We start from the raw sequence: 23,455 nt of genomic DNA, 5'->3' as shown, positions 1-23,455 counted from the left end.
TTGTTACCCTTTAACTTGCAAAACTCACATGCAAAAATCAGACTGCTATTTACCACCGACGTAATTCCTGCCATTTTACATGTTCTACGTGTCGGACTTATTGTATTATACAGGGTGTCCCGAAAAGATTGGTCATAAATTATACCACAGATTCTGGGGTCAAAAATAGGTTGATTGATCCTCACTTACCTATATACAATAGTGCACACAAAAAAAGTTACAACCCTTTAAAGTTACAAAATGAAAATAATTTTTTTTTCATATATCGAAAACTCATAGAGATTTTTCATTGAAAATGGACATGTGGCATTTTTATAACAGCAGTATCTTAAATAAAAATTAAAATAAAATTTGTGTACCCCATAAAAATTTTATGGAGATTTTGTTCCCTTAAACCCCCCCAAACTTTTGTGTACGTTCCAATTTAATTATTATTGTGGCACCATTAGTTAAACACACTGTTTTTAAAACATTTTTGCCTCTTAGGATTTTTTCGATAAGCCAGTGTTTATCGAGATATTTTGAATATTTTTCGAACCCACCACATATTTGTATATGGTTAAGTACGATTATACACCACATATTTGTAGAGACCTGTTAATAATCTGAAAATGTACTTATAATTTACATTTTTAGGTATATTTTGAAAAAGAAGCCACATCTCGATAAAACGTGACTTATCAAAAAAAGATTAAGAGGTAGAAAAGTTTTAAAAACACTGTGTTTAACTAATGGTACCACAATAATAGTTTAATTGGAACGTACACAAACATTTGGGGGGTTTAAAGGAACAAAACTCCCATAAAAATTTTATGTGATTATATTAAAAAAGAAGCCGCATCTCGATAAATACTCGCTTATCGAAAAAATACTAAGAAGCAAAAAAGTTTTAAAAACGTTGTGTTTACCTAATGGTACCACAATAATGAATTAATTGGAACGTACACAAAAGTTTCGGGGAGTTTAAAGGGTCAAAACCCCCATAAAATTTTTATGGGGTAGAAAAATCTCACTATAATTTTGTTTTAAGATGGTCCTGCCATAAGAATGATACGTGTCCATTTTCAATAAAAAATCTTTAATAGTTTTCGATAGATTGAAAAAAATCGATTTTAATTTTGTAACTTCAAAGGGCTATAACTTTTTTATGAGCACATTTGTACTAAGGTAAGTTAGGTTCAATCGAACTATTTTTGACTTCAGAATGTGTGGTATAATTTATGACCAATCTTTTCGGGACACCCTATATATAAAATACCCAACATATTTTTTGTCGGACAAACATTTTTTCATATATAATATAAAGTTTTCTATTGAATCAACTTAAAAGTCACCTGCTAGTTTTCGCAATCATAAAATTGCCAGGATGACACGTTCAACAATTAAAATCACGTTCCACAATTAAAACTTCCCATCTTCCAGTGATCCCATACATCAAAGTTTGTCCGACTATACACCGATAAGCTATTAACAAATTTTCATATTGCTATTAATCAACTTTTTCTTGGTACGCGTGATCCAGTCCTATATGGGATCAGTTAAAATATAGTTCAGTCCTCATATGTTTATTTTCGAAATGTTATACAACAAAATGATAGTTGAATAGAAGTTATTACTTCTATATCCGGAAACTAAAAGCCAAACTAAATCTAATTTAGTTCCGGAGATTTCAGTGGTAGTAGGTATAGATATAGAGGATGATTAAAATGCAAGTAAAAGCAAGTATTTAGCGACCAAAAGGTTTTCACACATAAACTGGAGTTCTCGAATAAGTCTATTCAACATCAGAAGCAGCATTATGTACGTTTGTCCTACTTTTAGGAAACAATATTATACATATATCTGTATATTAAATTAAGGGTAACCCAATAATAAATATATTTTAATGCATAAAACTAAAGAGATTAAATGGTGCAAATGGATTTTGATTAAGCTTTTATATTATATTTAATTATTAAAAAATTTGCGATGAAGTTAGCAACTTTTTAAATATTTATATACAGGGTGTCCAGAAACTCTCCTGACAAACGAATACCGGAGATTCCTCAGAAAAGTATGTTAAGACTAGGGATGGCGGTTTTTGTCAAAACACCGGTTTTCGGTTATACCGGTTTTTTGTACTTACGGTTTAACCTGGCGGTTATAACCGGTCAAAAAAACCGGTTATTCCAAAAACCGGTTTTCGGTTTTTTGAATCAATATGCAATACCCAATAGGTTAAAATGTTAAATTTGTATTGCGCTTTGGTTTGTGATACTCCACATGCCCATTTTTAATATAAAATACCATATATTTTCATTTTGGAACTTCTAAGGGCAGCAACTTTTTTTATGTGCACTTTTGTACTAAGGTAAGTTAGGTTCAAAAGATCCCAGATTGGAATAAAAAATTAAGAATTATTGAAATTACGAAAAAAAAAAAATAAGATAATTGAAATAGGTTTGAAAATGTCAAAAAATTGGTACCAATAAGTAGTCAAAGGCGTTAATACAAAAAATTAAAAGGCATAATTAAAAATGATAGCCAAGAAAATTTGTAAAAACATTTAAAAATGTACAACAAAATAAAGAATGAATGGAATAAGAAAATGGTAAAAAAGTAATAGTGTCCACTAATTTGAAATTGTCTTTATAAAACGAACAAAAATATTTTAAATGGATAACAGAAATTATTGTAGAACAAACTGAAATAATTGTGCAAAATCTAAATGTTATTTAATATGATATTACAACTCTATTACTTTCAAATTTTGGTTGTGAAAACAGCAATTTAGAAACAAAAAATTGACAAGAATTCGCTTAACAAATTGTGTAAATCAGGGGTTTCCAAACTTTTTTGTACCACGCCCCTTTTTGTTGAATTGAAAGCTTCTCCCCTCCCCCTCCCCCACCTTAACAATAATTTTTTTTTATTTTTAGTATTACCGTGAAAACAAAGCATTTATTTTTAATGTCATCAGATACAACAATATCAGTTTTCATACAATACAAAAATTATTAATAAAACAAAAGTAGATTCGGTTGGTTAGTGAGATGGATGGGCTTGCATTTTATTTAATATGGTGTATTCCACCAATATACGACTGTTTTGGATTATCGCGACAATGAATATTTTAGTGTGCAACATAGGAATTACGAAAGTATTTTACTCTAATAATTACTCCAATGAACAACAATATAATTTGCAATTTACTTTCGTTCTTCATATTTTTCACAGTAAAATATTCGTTGTCGCGATAATCCAAGAGGGTCGTATATTCGTGGAATGGGGTATAGTATGTATGCTTATTCCTGGCTGAGTTTTAATAAGTGCAGAACGCAAGTCACTAGCAACATCAAGTTTACTCCGATACTTTGTTTTACTTGCCACAAGTGTTGAAAATGCTTTTTCGCACAAATAGGTGCTTGAAAAGGGCAAATATAAATGAAGAGGTTCCCGTGATACATTAGAATGTACTTTGAAATATTTTAACAACAAACATGAAGGTTTGTTCATCATGTTAAAGTTGTATTTGGAAGAGGAATCATGCAAGAAATAATTTGTATGTATTTGCAAAGCATCTTCTTACACTGATTCAGGCAGGGAGTCTATGTTGACATGGAATGAGTCAATTATTGACATGTGTTTGGGAAGTATTTCTGAAACTCTCCAATGAGGCTCTCCAAATGGTTTAAAATTTGGATTTTCAAACTTGATCCTTCATAAATGTCCTTCAATCATGTTTCTTCTAAGGTTGACTCTACTTTAGGAAAATTTGAATCATTGTAGCGGTTTGCTGATAATTTATGCCTCCAAAGTTGCAATTTCTGAATATACATCTTGATCGCATCACGATGAGTAACTCTATTTGAGTCTCCACCCTGCAGTTTTAGATTAAGGCTGTTCAACGAGTCAAAGATGTCTGTCAAAGGCCACGCTAAGTTCATTTTGCTTTTGATGTTCCGAGAAGGTGATTACTTCATCTCGAAGGTCAAATAATCTTGCCAACATGTTTCCTTTTAAGAGCCATCGTACATATATGTACATGGAATAGTAGTGTTTTGTGATCACTTTCTAAATCTTCACAAAGCATTGTAAACAGTCGAGTGTTCAACGCACTGTTTTTTATGTAATTCACTAATTTAATACACAACTTTAAAACAACATTGAGTTTATTTGTAAGGGTTTTTGCTGCCAAGGCTTATCAATGTATAAACAATGTATCCCAGTCACATCAGCATTTTTCTCTCTTACTAATTGCACAAAGCCTGAGCAAAAACCAAGCATTGAAGGCGCGCCATCTATGCATACACCAATCAGTTTTTGCCAAGAGGGATCATGCTTGTCAAAAAACTCTGACACTGCTTTCATAACATCAATAGCTTTTGTCGTGGTCTCCAACTCTATTCGTTTTCAATATACCAAACATAAACAATTAAATGAGAACATAGTGCTATGGCTGTACTCTCGTCTAGCTGAATAGCAAAAAATGGAGATTGTTTTGCTGCATCAACTACCTGGTTTTATATATGTCTTCGGCCATATCATCAATGCGACGTTTGAGAGTGTTGTCAGAAAGAGGTATTTGAGATAACTTTTGCTTACCCTGCATTCTCAGAATAATATCAGCTGACTTTAACAGACACGGTTTAACAAGCTGTTAATTTAGAATTTTAGAAAGACTACCTAAATTTAATTTAATCTTCAATTTGTATCGCGCCCCCCTTACATGTCTTTATGTCCCGTGGGAACTTTATGCCCAGTTTGGGAACCGCTGGTGAAAATTAAGTAGAAAATCTTTCCGTATTGAAGAGCATGTGAGTATAACAACAGTGTAAAATTTCACTCTAAAACTTATTCAGTCTCGTAAAACTGCTATAAGAAGGGTCGTAACGGTATTCTATTTCAAAAGATCCGTTAAAGTTTGTCGGTATATTGAAAAAACGTATTAACAAGGTTTTTTTTGGAAAACGTAAAGCGTACAAAAAAGGGACACTAACATCCTTCCTATTTAAAATGAATGGAATAGAGTTGCGCATTATAGCCAATGGCTATAAAGTATTGAGTAAATTGAGTTTCTAAAACTTTAAGACATTTGTGTATACTTACATCTGTAAGGGATCTATTTTTCCTCCACCGATTGGCATTGTAATGGCGAATCCCTTAATCCTGTTATTCATTGCAATTTTGGTCTCTAAGTCTGCTAAGTGTGAATCTGAGACCCTCTTAATTCTGAAAAAAAGTTTATTTTTAGCCCATTTCATGATATTAATAAGATATTAGGATAATATGATATTTCATATTAACTCTGTGTTTGTGTAAAAGGATCAATGTATAAAAGTGTTACCTACATATCTTAAAAACTAAACATCAGGTCAAGTATTACATTTCAAAAGAAATTTTCAAAAAGGTTATTATTTATTTGAACGGTCCAAATAGTCTTTTCTGTCGAAGAACACGTTAAAATTATTTTCATAATTTTTTAAGCGAAGCTTATACTCAAAAAAATTTACTCAAAAAGGGATGTCAGTTAAACAAATTTAAAAATTTCAATTAGTTATAAAACCCATATATTTCTGCTAACCTTTTTAACGTCAGTTGTTAATAAATTTCTTTCTACTAACTATACGTCAAATTTTATTTTTAAACATATTATTTATTTGATATAATAACTAAATTTGGCAAAATTACCAACTGTTTAGTAATTATTTACTATTTAGTAATTATTTTTTTTTGCCAATTTTACCAAATTGACAAAATTATTTACTAAAATCACTAGCCAGTTGTGTCTGAGTTTAGAGAACCGACTATATTAATATTTATTTATATTTTATGTATTACGCCGTTCTTAGGCGTCAACGCCCTTCGGTAGGGATCTATGGGGGGTATCACCGAGCCGCAAGCCCTTATCCCTTGCCGTACTGCTCCCTCATAGGTCGATCAGATGCCCACATATTCCAGTCTAAGCGCCAGATTCATATTTAGAATTTTATACTGGCGCGTTAGCCTTTTTGTTTTTCCGATGACCTGGGCTGGGCTTGAACTCACATACCTCAAGGCGAAGTGAAGTGTGGGTCAGCCGCTAGTCGCACTGAGCTATCCGATCGACTATTTACATTTATATATCAGAGAACACAGTTGATCCAACTATTATATTATTATATTACTTTATAATTTATACATTTGAATATACACGTCGCACTTTGAATTATTTGTTGTTAATATTCTCAATACAACACATAGCATCATTGTGTCGATTGTGTATTGTGATTATATTTTACAAATATATCCACGGTATAGTCATTCAAATCCCGATTCTGCCAATCAAACATTGCCTTTAATATGCATAAGGGAGTATCAGTTGCTTTATTTTTATTGTGTCATTTCAAAAGAGGATATTGACAATTTATTATTCAGGTTGTGTATTTCAATTTACGTAGATTTAGGTATATTTTAATTTTCAATTAAAATAGCAGATGAACAGTTAAGTTCTAAACCACCAAAGCGTTATTAGTTAATTTAATTTTTGTGTATTTGCTTCAAATGGCAAAAAAAAGTAAAAAACCGCACTTATGTTAATTTCATGGATTTATAAATTTCTTAGTAATACATAGCGACATTAGATATCAGCATAAAATAAAATACTAAAAAGAAAGTACCAACTTTGACAAATTAGAAAACAAAAAGAAACATATTGGGAATATGTCAATGACATATACCTGTCCGACAGACATTTCGATGTCAAAATGGAAAAAGATAACAGAAGCTACCAACTCATAAGGGCAGGAGTACCCCAAGGCAGTGTTTTGGGACCATTTTTGTACTTATTATACACTGCTGATATACCAACTACCAACGAAACAACTATCGTCACTTTTGCCGAAGATACAGCAATAATTGCGCTTGACCATGGTCCAGTAGCGGCCTCTAACAAGCTACAAACACATTTAGATCGATTACCAAACTTGCTCCAAAAATGGAAAATCAAAGTAAACTACGAAAAATCGGCTCACATAACATTTACGAACAAACATGTAAATTGTCCACATGTTACAATAAATCACCAAGTTATCACAGTGAAGACCGAAGTCAAATATTTAGGTATTCACCTTGATCAGAAACTAACATGGAAAGCGCACATTAAAGCTAAAAAGAACAACTACAAATAAAAACCACACAAATGAATTATTGGCTTCTTGGTAGAAGGTCACAAATATCCATAGAAAATAAACTGGCAATATACAAAATAATACTAAAACCTATATGGACCTACGGGATTGAATTATCGGGATGTACGAAACCATCAAACACCAAAATTCTGCAGATATACCGATCAAAAACTTTAAGAATCATTGCAAATGCACCCTGGTATATTTCTAACCAAACATTACATGAGGACTTAAAAATACCATTCATAGGACGTACTAGGACTGCATGCGACCATAAAAAAAGAAGTATCAATCACAACAACGAGCTGATTTCCACGCTTTACAATCGTCCATTACCAGTTCGGAGACTCAAGAGACAGTGGCCAGAAGACTTGTGTGAGTGACATAATTTGTGTTAATGAATACAGTGGTGAATAAGGTGAACCGGCACTGGCCGGCAACACCTACAAAACATTACACAATTTATCAGTTTTACTTAATACTGCTTTGTACAAAGCAGATTGTAAATTTGCAAGTTTTCAAATAAAAAAAATATCTATACTGAAAAAAAACTAAATACTGTTGAAAACTAGCACGATAACCTGCTATATCTGATTGGTATTATTAGTCACAGGAAAGAATATACAGATAATTCTGACTTTCTCTTCAGTTCTGACCCCCGGAGGGAGTGTAGTGATCATCGTGATGTCTTGTAATGTCCGTCTCTAAAGATCTCTGTCTCTGGTCATTTCTTTTAACTCATGCCTAAATCTTTTGCATATTCCTGTAATATTTGGCCGAACCATCTTGTTGGAAATCTTCTTTGTGATCTTCGACATTTTACCTTTTCTGGGATAATAAGTATTTCCATGTTTTCTATGTCTGCTATGCCACATGTCAGTTGCTTAGTAGTGATGTTGAAAAAGTAACTATTCGTTACAAAGTACTCGTTACTTACGAATACCGAAAGTAACGATTACTATACAGAGAGGCAAAGCGTTAGTTTGATTACTTTGATTACTCTGGTTACTTCGTTACTTCTTACCAATCGTGTCAGAGCGAGTACCTATTTGAGTATTGTATCTACAATCGGTTGATATCGGAATCGGACCGGTATCGAGTATACGGTATAAGTACAATTAACTAAAATTCTATCTATGAAAGGCGAAGGCTATGAACAGTTTTACAGGATTAAAGGGCGCTGAGAAGTAGCCGAAACAGAGGGAGGTAAATCATTTAACAAAGCTTGCACCCAGAAACAGATATCTATACGATAAAATACGATGTTTGTTCCTTTGAAAATAAAAATGCAACACATTAGACTTTAATAATAAATACACACTATTCTTATCAGGCCTAGAAAAAAATACCTAGCTTAGTTTGACCGGAAAAAATGTAGAACGGATAATATTTCTAGACTCTACACTATGATCATCAACATTAATTTTACATGTAGGTATGGTATTGTTTTTATCAGACCAGGGCATTTAACACTAAAAACACAGGAATAAATATATTTTTAAATATAGTAGGTACCTAGAGACTTGCAACTTTTTGCATTGTATTTAGGATTAGGATGAGGTCTGGAAAAAAGTCTACAATACAAAATTGGGTGGAAATGGATTATTACATTTTAAAGTGTATAAAACGCATCGAGAAATGAGTAAACATGTTAATCAGTATATTAAGGGCCAGATTTTCTTATTTCGGGGTATTTGGGATCACTGAACACGAATATGCAATTAAAACCACTTCCGAAGCACCTGTATGTCCAGGGTTAGTGCTAAGGTACGTCATCTAGAGTTTCAAGGGTTTGTTTTTGGCACTTCATTGATGCAAACAGATTACTCGAGATTACTGATATTGTGGAGCAGCAATGACAGAACAATTAACAACATTAATTTACAATATCATAAAACACAATAAAATACCGGAAGATTGGAGGACGAGCGAACTAATTCTACTATTGCTAGAAATGCGATTCTCGATATGATTACCGGTACTCAAATACAAAAGTACCTAATCATAGTAATCAAAGTACTCTACTAATACAAAATATGTACGGGTCATTCCATTTCAAATCACTCAATTTTGGAGCAAAAAAAATTTGGACCTCCGATTTGTCTGAAAATTGGTATATAGCTTCTGCGGGACTTAAAAATAAGATATTTAAGGTCAAAAAATATTCTTCTTTTTTTCTCAAAATGTTATTTTATGCGATTTTACAGTGATATGGTGTTTATTTATACAAATTTGCATTTTCTATCGTAAAGTATCAATGGAAAACATAATATTTTAATGGAAGGGACTTAAAAATGTCATTACATGGCATTATAACAAGTTGCTTTGATTCAAAACAAGCTTTTGATCAAATTTTATAGTGTAGAAAACGGTAACATACCGTTTTTTTTTTACATTTTTCTCCATTCCCAAAATAAATTATAATAGATTTGGCTGAAAATTTGCTCACAGATAGACAAAACATTAGACTTTAAGTGGTGAGAAATATTTGAATTATATTACAATACAAAAAAATTTACATGCAATTTTATAGTCCAAAATATAGGCGTCTACTGTAAGTACAATTAAATCGAAAATATCGACCTCACGACAAAAATTATTAAAAAGAAATTGTAATATTTGTAAATACGATTTATTTGGAGCAATTTCAGTTCCTACCGTTTTTGTCGAAAAGTTAAAAATGGCGGAGATATTGAGCAAAACAGGTTCTCCTTTAAAATCAAGATGGCGGCTAACGTAACGGAGGCATTCATTCGTGATTTTAAATTTAGGCTACTATTGACTCCCCTGAAGATCAGAAAACTAAAATTTTGGGCAGCTCGGCATTTAAGGCCAAATGCTATCCCGACTGGACTAATATATACTTTTGAGTCTGATATTACTGCATGTAACTTTTTTGGTATTGTAATATAATTCCAATCGTTCTAATCGCTTAAAGTCCTATCTTTTGGCTACTTGTATTGGCTACTAAAAAACGGTATTTTAACGTTTTTTACACTATAAAATTTGATCAAAAACTTGTTTTGATTCAAAATAACTTGTTATAATGCCATATAATGACATTTTTGAGTCCCTTCTATTAAAATATTATGTTTTTCATGGGTCTAGGACGTTTCATCGCCGCCGTTTCGATGCCGCCAGTTCGATGCCGATGCCGGCTGATTCATCGCCAGTCAATTAATCGCTATCTGATATATTTCCGAATTTTCGACAGTTACAATTATTAGTTATTTTTAGTATTAATTAGGAATTCTAGAAAATGCGAGATATGACGGCGATGAAATGGACTGGCGATGAACCGGCGGCATCGAAACGGCCGGCGATGAACCGGCGGCATCGAAACGTCCCATTCCGGTTTTTCATTGATACTTTACGACAGAAAATGCAAATTTGTTTAAATAAACACCAAATCACCGTAAAATCGCATAAAATAACATTTTGAGAAAAAAAAAGAAGAAGATTTTTTGACCTTAAGTATCTTATTTTTACGTCCCGCAGAAGCTATATACCAATTTTCAGACAAATCAGAGATCCAAAATTTTTTGCCTGAGTGATTTGACATGGAATGCACCGTACTGAGAAATGCGATTCTCCATATGATTAGCGGTACTCAAACACAAAAGTAATCAAAGTAACCAAAGTAACGAATACTTTAAATGACTATTTTATACCAAAGTAACGATTTATAACGATGACTCGAAAGTAACTATAATCAACATCACTTTTGCTTAGTTGCTATCTAAAGTCCATTTACAGAGGTTCCTCTCAGAGCTAGCAGCCTACTTGGGAGTACTGTGTTGATATGATGTTGAGTATGCGTTGAAATCCAGTAAAAGGTCAAATACCACATAATTTTAAATACAACAATATTAACCCAGATATTTTTAGTAGCTCCACAATTTATACCTTGTAATTAGCACTGATGATGAAATTGTCATTCCGAAAACGTTCTGCGATTAAGCGTAAAAGTTTCTATTTAATAATATACCTTTTATAAAAGATTTTTATTAAATTTTTGTGATTTATCGTGTACACCAGACTACACGAAATTCATTTCCGTGTGAATTTTGATTGAATCATATTACCAATAAATCTCATTTAGCAATCTCTGTATTGAGGAACCAGCATGCTTTGTTGAATCTTTTTTTTTTAATATTCAAAAGGGATATCATATTAACTCCGAATCATAAAGCTACCGAAAATTTAAAAAAGGTCTCAACAGGACAAAAATATCTCAGATGTATCGTATTACATTCATTGAACATGAAATTGTCTTTTATATTATAATTAGGAAAGTTTTCCTTTATATTATAATAAAAAAGGTATATTACAAAAATGGGAAAATATTCGTAAAGCGTATTTTTTATGTTAAAACTTAACTCTTACTCTCAAGCAATATTTTTATTTATTTATTAAGCGCAGCAGGTTTTGTAGGCCTAGGGCTAAAATGTTTACATTTCTGATTACATAAATAATGAATAACTTAATATAACTTACATAACTTATAAATTTTATTTAATTACATTTCAGTCTTTTTATACACTCCTTCACCACCTCCCTCCATCTCCTTCTGTCCAATGCTAGTTCTTTCCATCTCTCAATGTTATTTTTCTTCAAGTCTTCGTACACACTGTCCTTCCATCTTTTCCTTGGCCTGGCTTTCCTCCTCTTTTGTATTGGTCTTCGTGAGAGTATCATTTTTGGTATTCGTTTACTTCCCATTCTCTCGATGTGCCCCAAATATCGTATTCTCTGTGCTTTGATCGTCGTCGTGATCGTTGGCTCTTGATATAGTTCTTCCAATTCTTTATTGGTTCTTCTTCTCCACTGACCTTCTATTTTCACACCTCCATATATTGCTCTTTGCATTTTCCTCTCCCATCTGTCTAAAAACTCTCAAGCAATAATGTTTCACTTTGCACTCTTAATACATAAATAACTATTATTAGTTTAATCTGAATTAAACTATTAGTTATTAAAATCTGAATCTGAAGATGACTTTTGTTGCGTGTGTTTTTTAAGAAATGCAACTGCAAAGAACTACAACAATTAATGAATAATAACGCCAATATTGCTTTTATATTTAAAAAATATAATATTTTGCTATACTCTGCTTTTAAACTAGAAGGAATAATTCAAATTTAACGCGCCGTAATGCTTGTTTGTAATTTTTCCTACCTCGGGCAAGTTTACTACATACTCTGGGCTAATTAGCAAAATACAAGGAAAAGTAATTTACCAGCAATTTTATTGATGGAATCGAATCTTATTATTGTATATATTAATAATATAGATATGCAAAGTCCGCAGATAGTGTGCTACTTTTTTTATAAACAAAATGGCGCCCGAAAATCGTGTTTTTTTCAATTTTTGCTCTGTAACTCCAAAGATTTTAACTTTAGACCAAAAACACTCTAATAAAAATTTACCGCAATTAAATTCTTCATAGAGATGTGTTTTTTTCGATTTACTTCGACGAAAACTTTCCCCGGAAAAAGCGGGTTTTTCCAACAAAATCTTTAATTTTCAACTAAACTTTTAGATAAGTAGTTGTTAATCAATAATTAAATAACTTGGTAATGTAAAAGCCCTTTTCGTATGTATTATAATTCCAGAAGTCTATGGAAATTGAATGAACAATTTAGCAACAATTAAAATGTTAATTAAAAATTTACGGTCGCTATAATAACGACAATAATTATGATGCATAAGAATAACTATGATGTTTTCATAAAAAGACACTATATCTATCTAATGTACTTTACAGAATTGAAATTGGACTATTTAAGCGGCCTCAGGAATATTTTAAAATTATACACAACTTTTTGGTTGGAATATCTCAGGAAATATTAAACTAAATTAAATTGTGGAAACGGTATTCGAAAGACAGGGGCAGGACGCTTCTTTTGAAAGAAAAAAACGTTTAATTATGACGAGTGGTTCCTGAGATACAACCGGTCAAAGTTGACCGAAATTTACGGCAAAGATATAAACAATAGGATCATAATTTTCAAACCGTCACATTTCTTTAAAATCCTCATAACATATATTATTATAATAAAAACTCTCGATAATACGTGTGAAAATAGCCAAAAATAGCAAAATTCCAGTCAAAAATTAGGTTGGAGAAAATGTAACACTCAAAGTTCAAAATCGGTATACGTTATCAAAATGAATTTTCTCGGCTCCCCATGGAGCAATTTCCTTCATTTTTTTTTGTTCCCTAATAACTCGAGTAGAGCCATCGAACTAACGCATTATTAAATGTCAAACTTGCTTTTATTTTGTTATAATAGGTTAATTTATTTATAAGAACAGAAAATTACATATTTTTTCCAGTTGTAGGCTTTTTTTTAGATAAACTTACTACAAGTGTACCTGTTAAAGTTAAATACATAAATATTCTCATTTGAAAGCTGTATAATTATTTAAACAATTCTTATTTAAACAAATTATAATATTGTGTTATAATAAATAAATTAATTTATTATAACAAAACAAAAGCAAGTTTGACATTTAATAATGTGTTAGTTCGATGGCTCTACTCGAGTTACTTGGGAACAAAAAAAGAATGAAGCAAATTGCTCCATGGGAAGCCGAGAATATGCATTTTTTTTAACGTATACCGATTTTGAACTTTGAGGGTTACATTTTCTCCAACCTAATTTTTGATTGGAATTTTGCTATTTTTGGCAATTTTCACACGTATTATCCATAGTTTTTATTATAATAATATATGTTATGAGGACTATAAAGGTATGAAAATTGATGTGGAGAAAGAGGACAAAAATAAAAAGGTGATGGTTTGAAAATTATGATCCTATTGTTTAGATCTTTGCCGTAAACGGTCAACTTTGACCGGTTGTATCTCAGGAACCACTCGTCATAATTAAACTTTTTCTTTTAAAAGAAGCGTCCTGCCGCTGCCTTTCGAATACCGTTTTCACAATTTAATTTAGATTAATATTTCCTGAGATATTCTATTTGTTTATAAGCCAAAAAATTGTGTATAATTTTAAAATATTCCTGAGGCCTCTTAAATAGTCCAATTTCAATTCTGTAAAGAACGTTAGATAAGTATAGTGTCTTTTTATAAAAAAATCATAGTTATTCTTATGCATCATAATTATTGTCGTTATTATAGCGACCGTAAATTTTAAATTAACATTTCAATTGTTGCTAAACTGTTCATTCACTTTCCATCGGTTTCTGGAATTATAATATATATGGAAAGGGCTTTTACGTTACCAAGTTATTTAATTATTGATTAACAACTACTTATCTAAAAGTTTAGTTGAAAATTAAAGATTTGGTTGGAAAAACCCGCTTTTTCCGGGGAAAGTTTTCGTCGAACTAAATCGGAAAAAACACGTCTCTATGCAGAATTTAATTGCGGTGAATTTTTATTTGAGTATTTTTGGTCCAAAGTTAAAATCTTTGGAGTTATAGAGCAAAAATTAAAAAAAACACGATTTTCGGGCGCCATTTTGTTTATAAAAAAAGTAGCACACTATCTGCGGACTTTGTATATCTATATTATTAATATATACAATCATAAGATTCGATTCCAGCAATAAAATTGCTGGTAAATAACTTTTCCCAAAAATGGCCTATTCTCCGATAATCAGCCCAGACTATTCATTGCTATCAAATTTTGACACTATTGACATTTGTGATATTTTGACAGTCTTTGCATTTCATATGTTAATTAACTTATATCGGCGATTGTTTGTGTTTTATCCACCTCAGCTTTGGTCTACCCCGTCTTCTCATTCCCACGAGTTGCGCTGTTAGAATATTTTTTATCATGTTCGATTCAGGGGCCCGGGCTACATTTGCTGCCCACTGCAGGCGGTTTTGTTTAATTATAGTGGTAACATCTTTTTCACCAAATGTATGCTTGTAGATATTCTGCAGTTCAAACTTCTCTCCGAGCGCTCCGAATATCTTGCGTAGCACCTTTCTTTCAAAAATCGATAGAGCGGATTTATCTGTTTTAGTTAGCGTCCATGCCTCTGATCCATATGTGAGAACGGGGACTATCAATGTTCTATACAGCCTTATACGAGTTTTTTGAAACAGACGTTTGTTAGCTAAGTACTTTGATAAATAATGATAACACCTTTTTGCAATTATTATTCGTCTTTTTATTTCCCCTGATGTGTTATTATTGGGTTGGTACATGAGTTACTATAGAAAATATCCTAAAAAATAAACTATTTACATAAAGGTGTCAAAAATTTAATTAAAAAAAATCTAATCACTTTTATATTTTCAACATATTTTGTCGCTTCAAGTAAATTTGAACGTAATTTAATATATTTATGTAAAAATATTCTATTGATTGAACGATGCCATGTTGTTAAAGTTTTGTATCACTTTTTTTTCAATACAATTATCTGATGTTTACGGTTTATCAATTAGCACGAACTGTCATATACAAGCTAACATAGTCACTATTTGAAAAATGAATTATTCATCCAACAAATTTGATCATAATAAACGCACATTTATTCATTGTGAACAGTAAAGGAGGATGATGCATTTTATATACAGAGTGCGGTAATTGAAACCGGTATAAAAAGTTTTCTCCCAATAGCTATATTTCGCTATTTTAACCAAAATCTGCATATTTTTAATCAACTATTTGATTTTTTCCAACAGGCGATTCATTTAGAGGAATTTTTTTTGGAGGGGATTTGATGGGAGATCGTGCATGAATCGTGTCACCTGGCGTTGCGTTTTTATTCAGTATTGTTTGATATTTTATCATACAGCGTCTAGAAATTATTCAGCTGTATTACAAAAATGGGCCTTCTACGACTTCTACGAGGAATGTGTTTTGTGAACTTAAAAGAAAATATAATGGCGGTAGCGGATACTGTACGCGAAAATAATAAAGAATCGATTCATCGCCGTTCTCAACAGCTTCGCTTGTCGTATGCAACAACTTGGCATATGTAAGGATCTTGGTTTAAAAGCATACAAAATTCAATTAGTGTAAGATGCCGACCAACCTTTTGAGTCATCACCGTTTAAGTCAATAGGCTCTTGATAAGCTTGCTTGATAAGAAGTTCTACTGTTTTCAAAAAAAATTGTTTTTAAATGAGGCCAATTTTTGGCATAATGGGTATGTGAATAAACAAGATGCCTGTATTTTAGGTGATGAGCAATTCGAAAAGGTTCAAGAGTTGCCATTGCATCCAGAAAAAACAAAAAACAGTTTGGTGTTTAGGCGTTTGGTGTGTTGAAAAAGGTTCATGGACCGGTGGAATCGTCGGTCTATATGTCTTTAAAACAGAGGTAGGCCAGAATATTACAACAAATGGAGACCGTCATTGCGCCATGATGACAGACAATTTAGTGCCTGAAAACTAAGCTCATCGCCTCAACGAAATCTAGTTCCAATAAGATATGTACCGCTACTTGCCATAGAGCACGTGAAAGCATGGTTTTACTGCGAGAACGATTCGCTGAACAATTTACTTCACGCTTCGTACTGGTCGCCTAGATGTTAATACCTCTCACCTCTAGCCTTTTTCCATTGGCTCTAACTAAAGTAAAAATTCCACATAAAAAAACCAGCTACGATTGAGGCATTGGAGGCAAATATTACTCGAGGCATTGGTAAAATACCAATCGAAATGCTCGAACGCGTCATCGAGAATTGTAACTTCAGAATGTATCATCTTCAGACATTTTCAAAAAAAAAAAATTCAATTATTCATTTTCTTCATTGTTTTTAGATCCAAATTAAACCTTATAAGACAAAGGAAACTGTCACTGGGTAGTTTTCCTAAATGTCGTGTTATTTTCATTTATATTTACCTATTGTAAAATGTACATATTGCAAAATAAATGAGATGTTTCAAAAACAGATGGTCTCTACATGAGAACAGATTTCATTTAGTTGGGTTCTTGAATCTCTCCAGTAGTTTTGCTATTATATTCATAGAGCGAGCTTAAATTAGTTTTTTAATTTCGGTGTATGGATAATTTCTAAGTTTTGATGTGTATTGTAAGTTTACTTGACTTTTGTTTGATATGTTGTTTACTTTCTCTTCTTCTTTCTTTACTTTTTCTTCTTCTTATAGTGCCGACTCCACTAAGGAAGGTTGGCTATAACCATTGCATTTTCCACTTTCTCATGTTCGTGTATTCCTACATGCCAAGGCACCCAGATAAATACTACTTTTTTTTTCGAAATTATTGGATTACACACTCCCCGGCACAAAAATCCGCCACTAAATATTTTTTATTAAGTTTGACAATGTAAAACTTTTTTGAAGTTATACTTCTTTAGGCGCGATTGGGAGTGAATTTTTATTATTCTGGGCGCATGCGCACAGAGACAGTATGGAGTTCATTGCTAAATCTTCTAAGTTATGTATGTATCAGTCCAAAAAAGGTGTTAAAAGAATATATTAGTGTTTTTAGTAAATATATTTATTATAATTTTTGTGTCTTTGGATTTGTCTTCCTCGGTAATAAGATAGTAAGTAATATTTAAAGTATTTTTATACTTCACTTGGTGTATTTGTCACTATATCTGAGAAATCTTGTAGCAGGTAATAACAAAGGGAGTATAGCTCAGTGGTAGAGCGTTCGACTGCAGATCGATAGGTCTCAGGTTCGAATCCGTGTGTTTTCTGATTTTTTTTTAATTTTTGGTATTGTTTTAATAAACAATTTTGGAAAGTAATTAGTAAAAATTAGTTTAATATTTAAATAAAATACAAATAACCTGTTGAAAGTATATTTATTTCGTTAAAATCTGTATAATAGAAGTATAACTTCTTACGTGCGTACAAAGTACACACACATTATTTTTTTATTTGTATTCCGATTTTCAAGATCCTTGCATCAGTTTGCAGCTACATGTCATTGACACCATTTGTTATTATTCTGGTAATAAACTATTTTTGCTTAGATGGCATTATACGGGGGTGAATAGAAGCGTTGTATTTTCTCTTAATTAAAAAAAAATTGTGGAAAAATTGAAGAGGTGATTTTGTTTCACAGTCCTTTCGTATTATCTCTAAGCATCCCTAAGATTTTGCGTTTGAATTATCCGCATACCTCTTTTCTTGTAAGAGCTACACAATTTTTTACACAGAAAATTTGGTGCAGTTAAGGTTGGCGCTGGTAAAGGAATATCTTGCTATTCCCCAGGTAAGGATAACACATCTAATTCATTCGATGCCAAACAGATTGCGAGAAGTCATTGCTGCAAAAGGTGGACTTACCCGCTATTTAATTGTTTTGTTTTGTTGTTAATTTTGTTTTGTGTTGTTAATTTTAGTGCGTCTAATATTTTTAATTAAATAAACTTTCAAAGCAGTGTTTATATTTACAGCTTTTACAAGAAAAGAGATATTCAGAGAACTCAAAAAATTCTTAGGGATATCTCCGAGATTATACAATAGGACTATAAAACAAAATGAGCCCTTCAGTTTTCCACAGAATTTTTAAATTCAGAAAAAATAGTATCCTTTTACCCACGTATAATGTCATTTAAGCAAAAAAAATGTTACCGGAATAATGAGAAACGATGACAATATACATGTACCTGTGTATCTACACACTGATGCATGCAAGAATTTGAAAAATTGGGGTACAAATAATAAAGTTATAAATTGTCAAACTTAATCAAAAATTTTAAGTGGCGGAATTTTTTACCGAGGAGTGTATTTAACTCATTTTTTATTGCTCAAACATTGGATTTGTAGCATATATTTCAGGGGCTCAGAGCAACAATGGCCTAATCACAAAAACAAAGTTTTTGGCGTTACAAATAATGTAGCGCTATTTAGCCAAATATAGAGGTAGGTTTTGTAGACTCTTGTAAATCCGAAGATTTAATGTTGCTGCTGTTAATATATTAATCTAAAAATGCTCAATTTGTGGCTTAGGCTACTGTTGCTCTAAGCGCCTTATTTGTTTTACATTTTTAGGACACTTAATGAGTCTGTGGTAATGAAACACTTACAGAAGTACGTGTGGCCTTAAAATTTTGCATTTTTTAAGCTGAAATAAAAAATGTTAAGAATTGGAATATAAATATATACCTAGATGAATATTGCTCTACTTAGTTGACGTAAAAAAATCAAATGCAAACAAACGTTGGTAAAGGGAGCAGTAGGTATGTTACGTATCCTACAAACTGCACCAAAAGCATTCAACTTCAATAAATTTATTCATAGCAATATAAGTTTTGTGTACAAAATACCATTTATTGTCGGCGGCTTCTCGATAGAAAAATTATTAAATTTCATCATAACCGAGTTTTGGTACAATACGCTCCATACACTCAATATTCGAAATATCGAGTTCTGTCAAAATCACCCTGATGTATTCTATATACGAATGCAAGTGTGAAAAATCTGGTTAGGTAATCAGCGATTTTATTGTGTACTGTAACTCGATTGTCACACGGCAATTCTAAAAAATAGCATTTGTTGTTTGGTGTTAATATACAGGTAGTCTGAGCAGATTATCGAAAAAAAAGTTCATTTTTGGGAAAAGTTATTTACCAGCTATTTTATTGCTGGAATCAAATCTTAAGATTGCATATATTAGTAATATGGGTATGCAAAGTCCGCCGAAAGTGTGCTATTTTGTTTATAAACAAATTAGCGCTCAAAAATCTTCATTTTTTTAATTATTGCTCTGTAACTCCGCAAATTTTAACTTTAAACCAAAAATACACAAAAATTCACCGTAATGTAATGCTGCACAGCTATATTTTTTTTTATTTGTTTCGACGAAACTTTTCCTCGGAAAATCCGGGTTTTCCCAAACAAATCTTTACAAGTACAATTTTAGAAAAGTAATTATTTATCAATAATTAAACAGCTCGGTGACATAAAAGCTTTTTGTAGTAGATTATATTTACAAAATTGAAATTTTAATATTCGCGCGGACTCTGAAATTTTTGAAAGTTATAAACAATTTTTTGGCTTATAAACAAATAGAATATCTCGGCAACTTAAATTAATAAAACGCTATTGGGAAGGATGTGGCAGGAGGTTTCTTTTAAAAGAAAAACCTTGAATTGCTAGGAGTGGTTCCTGAGATACAACCAGTCAAAGTTGACCGGTATTTGCGACGAAGGTATAAACAATAAGTAGGGGAGAGCGGGTAAAATTTTAAAGCGGTACAAATGTAACATTGCTTATAAACATATTGTTTCTGGTCGACTAGGGCTGGCTACGCTTCATGTGAGAAAGTATTTAGTGATGTAATGTTGACCGTAGTTTGGCGATGTTGCGAGGGAGTTAAGTTGTTAGATGAACATATTGGTTTTTATGCCTGGCGAGTAAAATTAATTAAATTTTGTATTCCTTGGATGATCGCTCTAGTTTTAGAGTTATTTTTAGAAAGGGTGGCATGAGAGTTGACTCATATTATACATTTATCGATATATTTATTAAATTGAGATTACATTTTGTGATGTGTTATAAAATTCTGATAAACCATTGGAATGTCGTTGTGGTACAATTGTAACACTAGCAACGGATACATTTGCAACGTGTATTACTCATACCAGTGTATACATACACAATATATTATGTATGTTTCACTATGTATGTGTACCACTATGTATGTGAAATATATATGTAATATATGTATATGTATATATTATATAAAATGTTTGTGTGTTTTGAAATACATTTTTAATTTATATGTTCATTTCAAGTAGTAGTAAGTTGGTCTTTATATAATATTTAATTCTTTGTTGGTTTACAAGACACCTTTTTATAAATACTTATTTTGGTTTAATAAAATTCGATGATCTTGATATTGATACATTTGTCCCCTTTATGTGTTCCAATTGTCCCTCGAATGGGTAAGTATGTAACACTTGTTGTTAAGTTAAACTGATGCTTTTATTTAGTTACTTAATCAATAAAATTTACAAAATAAAACTTGAAATTGAAGTTAAATGTTCAACCTATATTTCTCTATTTTTATATCTCACTTATATGGACCCCAATTTTCAATAAAAAATTACAAGTAAAAAATGTTACAATTGTACCCGCTCTCCCCTAGTCTTCAAACCATTACTTATTTATTTCGGTCCTCTATCTCCATACAATATTTTCATATCTTCAAGAGACTCAACGTATATTATACTAATAAAAACGGTCGGTATTACGAGTGAGAAATACCAAAAATACCAAAATCCCAATCAAAAACTAGGTTGACGAAAATATAATTTCAAAGTTCAAAACCGGTATATGTTAAAAAAATGTATTTTCTCGGCTTCGCATAGAAGACTACCTATGTAACCAGCGCATTACTAAATGCCAAATATGGTTTAGTTTTGTTGTAATAAATTAATTAATAATAACTAAATGTTTATAAATAAAAAAAACTTATTTCTCATGATGAAGCCTTTTGTGTCATGTAAAAAGTGTCACGATCAATACATAGGTTGAATGCGTTGACTGTTAGTATCACTTTCATAATTTTTCCGATCACAAAAACACCTACATAAAAATATTTTCGATATCAAACAATTGTTTTAACGCCAAGATACGTTCTTGCAATTTTTTGAATTCTTAATACCGGAAATGATGCGGCATTTCAAATATATTCGTCAGAGATAACGAACAGTTTTGGTTCATTACCTTTTCATTTCCTTTTATAGAAAACTTTTGAAGTGAATTTTACCTGTTCCACGCATTCGAAAATCCTCAGCTGGGCGGAAAATTACTCCTGTATACGCACTAAAACTGTCTCTTCTCTGGTTTTTTTAAATAAAAATCGTTGTGCATGTGTTGAATTATAATTGTATTGAATTATATTTAAAATAAGTGGCATAAATCACGATCAACCTTTGTAGAAATTCTTAAATCGCGAAGAATAAAGCAAACAAATAGTAGCAAAATTATTTTACTCACTGAATCAATACTACTTCAATAGAATAGGGATGTTCACTAATTTTTAAATATAGTTAAATTCAATAGATTATAAGGTATATAAAAACGTAGCAGTCATGTTTAAAAATGTATATTTTTTAAGATAAATGAGTTCATAATGTTGATTTTCTTGGAGGCTAGAAAAACGGTACCCTGCAGCGAACGGTCTGTGACGTCAGCAGTCGTATCGTCTTTGACCGAGTACTAGTTTTGTATACTTATTTACGAAGTGTATTTGAATGTGGGCAGTTCTTTACGTATTTAATTAGTAAAAATGAAACCAAAAAGTGGTGTTTTATTCATTGGTGTGTAAATACCTCTAAAAACAATTCTGACAAGATTTTTATTACAGTTCCAGCTAATTTAAATCGTAAAAAGAAACGTAAAAAAGAAGTATGTACCTATCAATAAAAACCAAGCTTTTCTCTTGCGAAGATCACTTCTTTATTGTAAGTTATGGATCTTTTCCTAAATAAATGAGTTTTTAAATAACTACATCATAAGTACTCATTTTTACCCAATTATATATGTTTTAGATTTAGTTAGCTTGGTTATAAAAAAATAAATTATAAAACTTCTTAATACATACAGCCGAAAACTTCTAGGTCTGGATCCCGCATATGAAAAAAAAGTTGATTAATAGCAAGCTGAAAATTTGTTAATAGCTTAAGGGTGTCTAGTCGGATAAACTTTGATATATGGGAACACTGGAACAGGGGCAGTTTTAATTGTGGAACAGGTTAAAAATTTGGAACAATCACACCACGAAACGGCAAATTTATTTTGTCGACAGAACATACTTAAACTCTTCGAACAGAGATTAAACTCACATGCAAAAATCAGACTGCTATTTATCACCAAATGGACGTTTTAATGAGTGGAACATGTAGAATATGTCAAATGGCATGAATTATGACAGGTTTTATATATACAGGGATTATGAAATTTTGCCATTGATTTCTGATACGGTGCGTTTTCTTGATGCACTTTCTTCTTCTTCAAATGGCGTTTTTTCGCGTTTTCGTCCTTCAAATGCTCAAATAACACAACATAACAGTCGCTGTTGGTTTTCCCTTTTCAAGATAGTCGATGAATTTTATACCATGCACATCCCAAAATACTGATGCCATAACATTGCCAGCCGATTGTTGCGACTTTTCACGCTTTGGAGTCGGCTCATCACGTGTAGTATAGTTATCTTGTGGACTTTTTTGATGTCTTTGTCGGTAACATCCTATTTGGGGCGTCCACTGCGTATTCGGTACTCATTTCGCCTTGTTTACTTCTAAGCAAACTACATACTTCTCAACGGTAGATTTTCCTGGGCAGAGAACGAGTAATATGTATCAAGCCAAGACTTGGCTTTAACACTATTTTTTTTT

General features: G+C 31.8%; 1 protein-coding gene across 1 annotated transcript in view; it reads right to left on the bottom strand.

Moving 5' to 3' along the window:
* LOC114329465 (uncharacterized) overlaps positions 1-23,455 on the bottom strand; it is an 83,230-nt gene that overhangs the window by 8,351 nt on the left and 51,424 nt on the right. Inside the window, exon 2 of the mRNA XM_028278581.2 lies at positions 5,089-5,211. Within this exon, the coding sequence (XP_028134382.1) occupies positions 5,089-5,211 (123 nt within the window). The remainder of the gene's footprint in view (positions 1-5,088; positions 5,212-23,455) is intronic.

The sequence above is a fragment of the Diabrotica virgifera genome, chromosome 3 (assembly GCF_917563875.1).
Source record: "Diabrotica virgifera virgifera chromosome 3, PGI_DIABVI_V3a".
NCBI classification, from domain to species: domain Eukaryota; kingdom Metazoa; phylum Arthropoda; class Insecta; order Coleoptera; family Chrysomelidae; genus Diabrotica; species Diabrotica virgifera.
The sequence above is the reverse complement of the archived record's forward strand: the minus strand, read 5'-3'. Positions and strand labels throughout refer to the sequence as shown.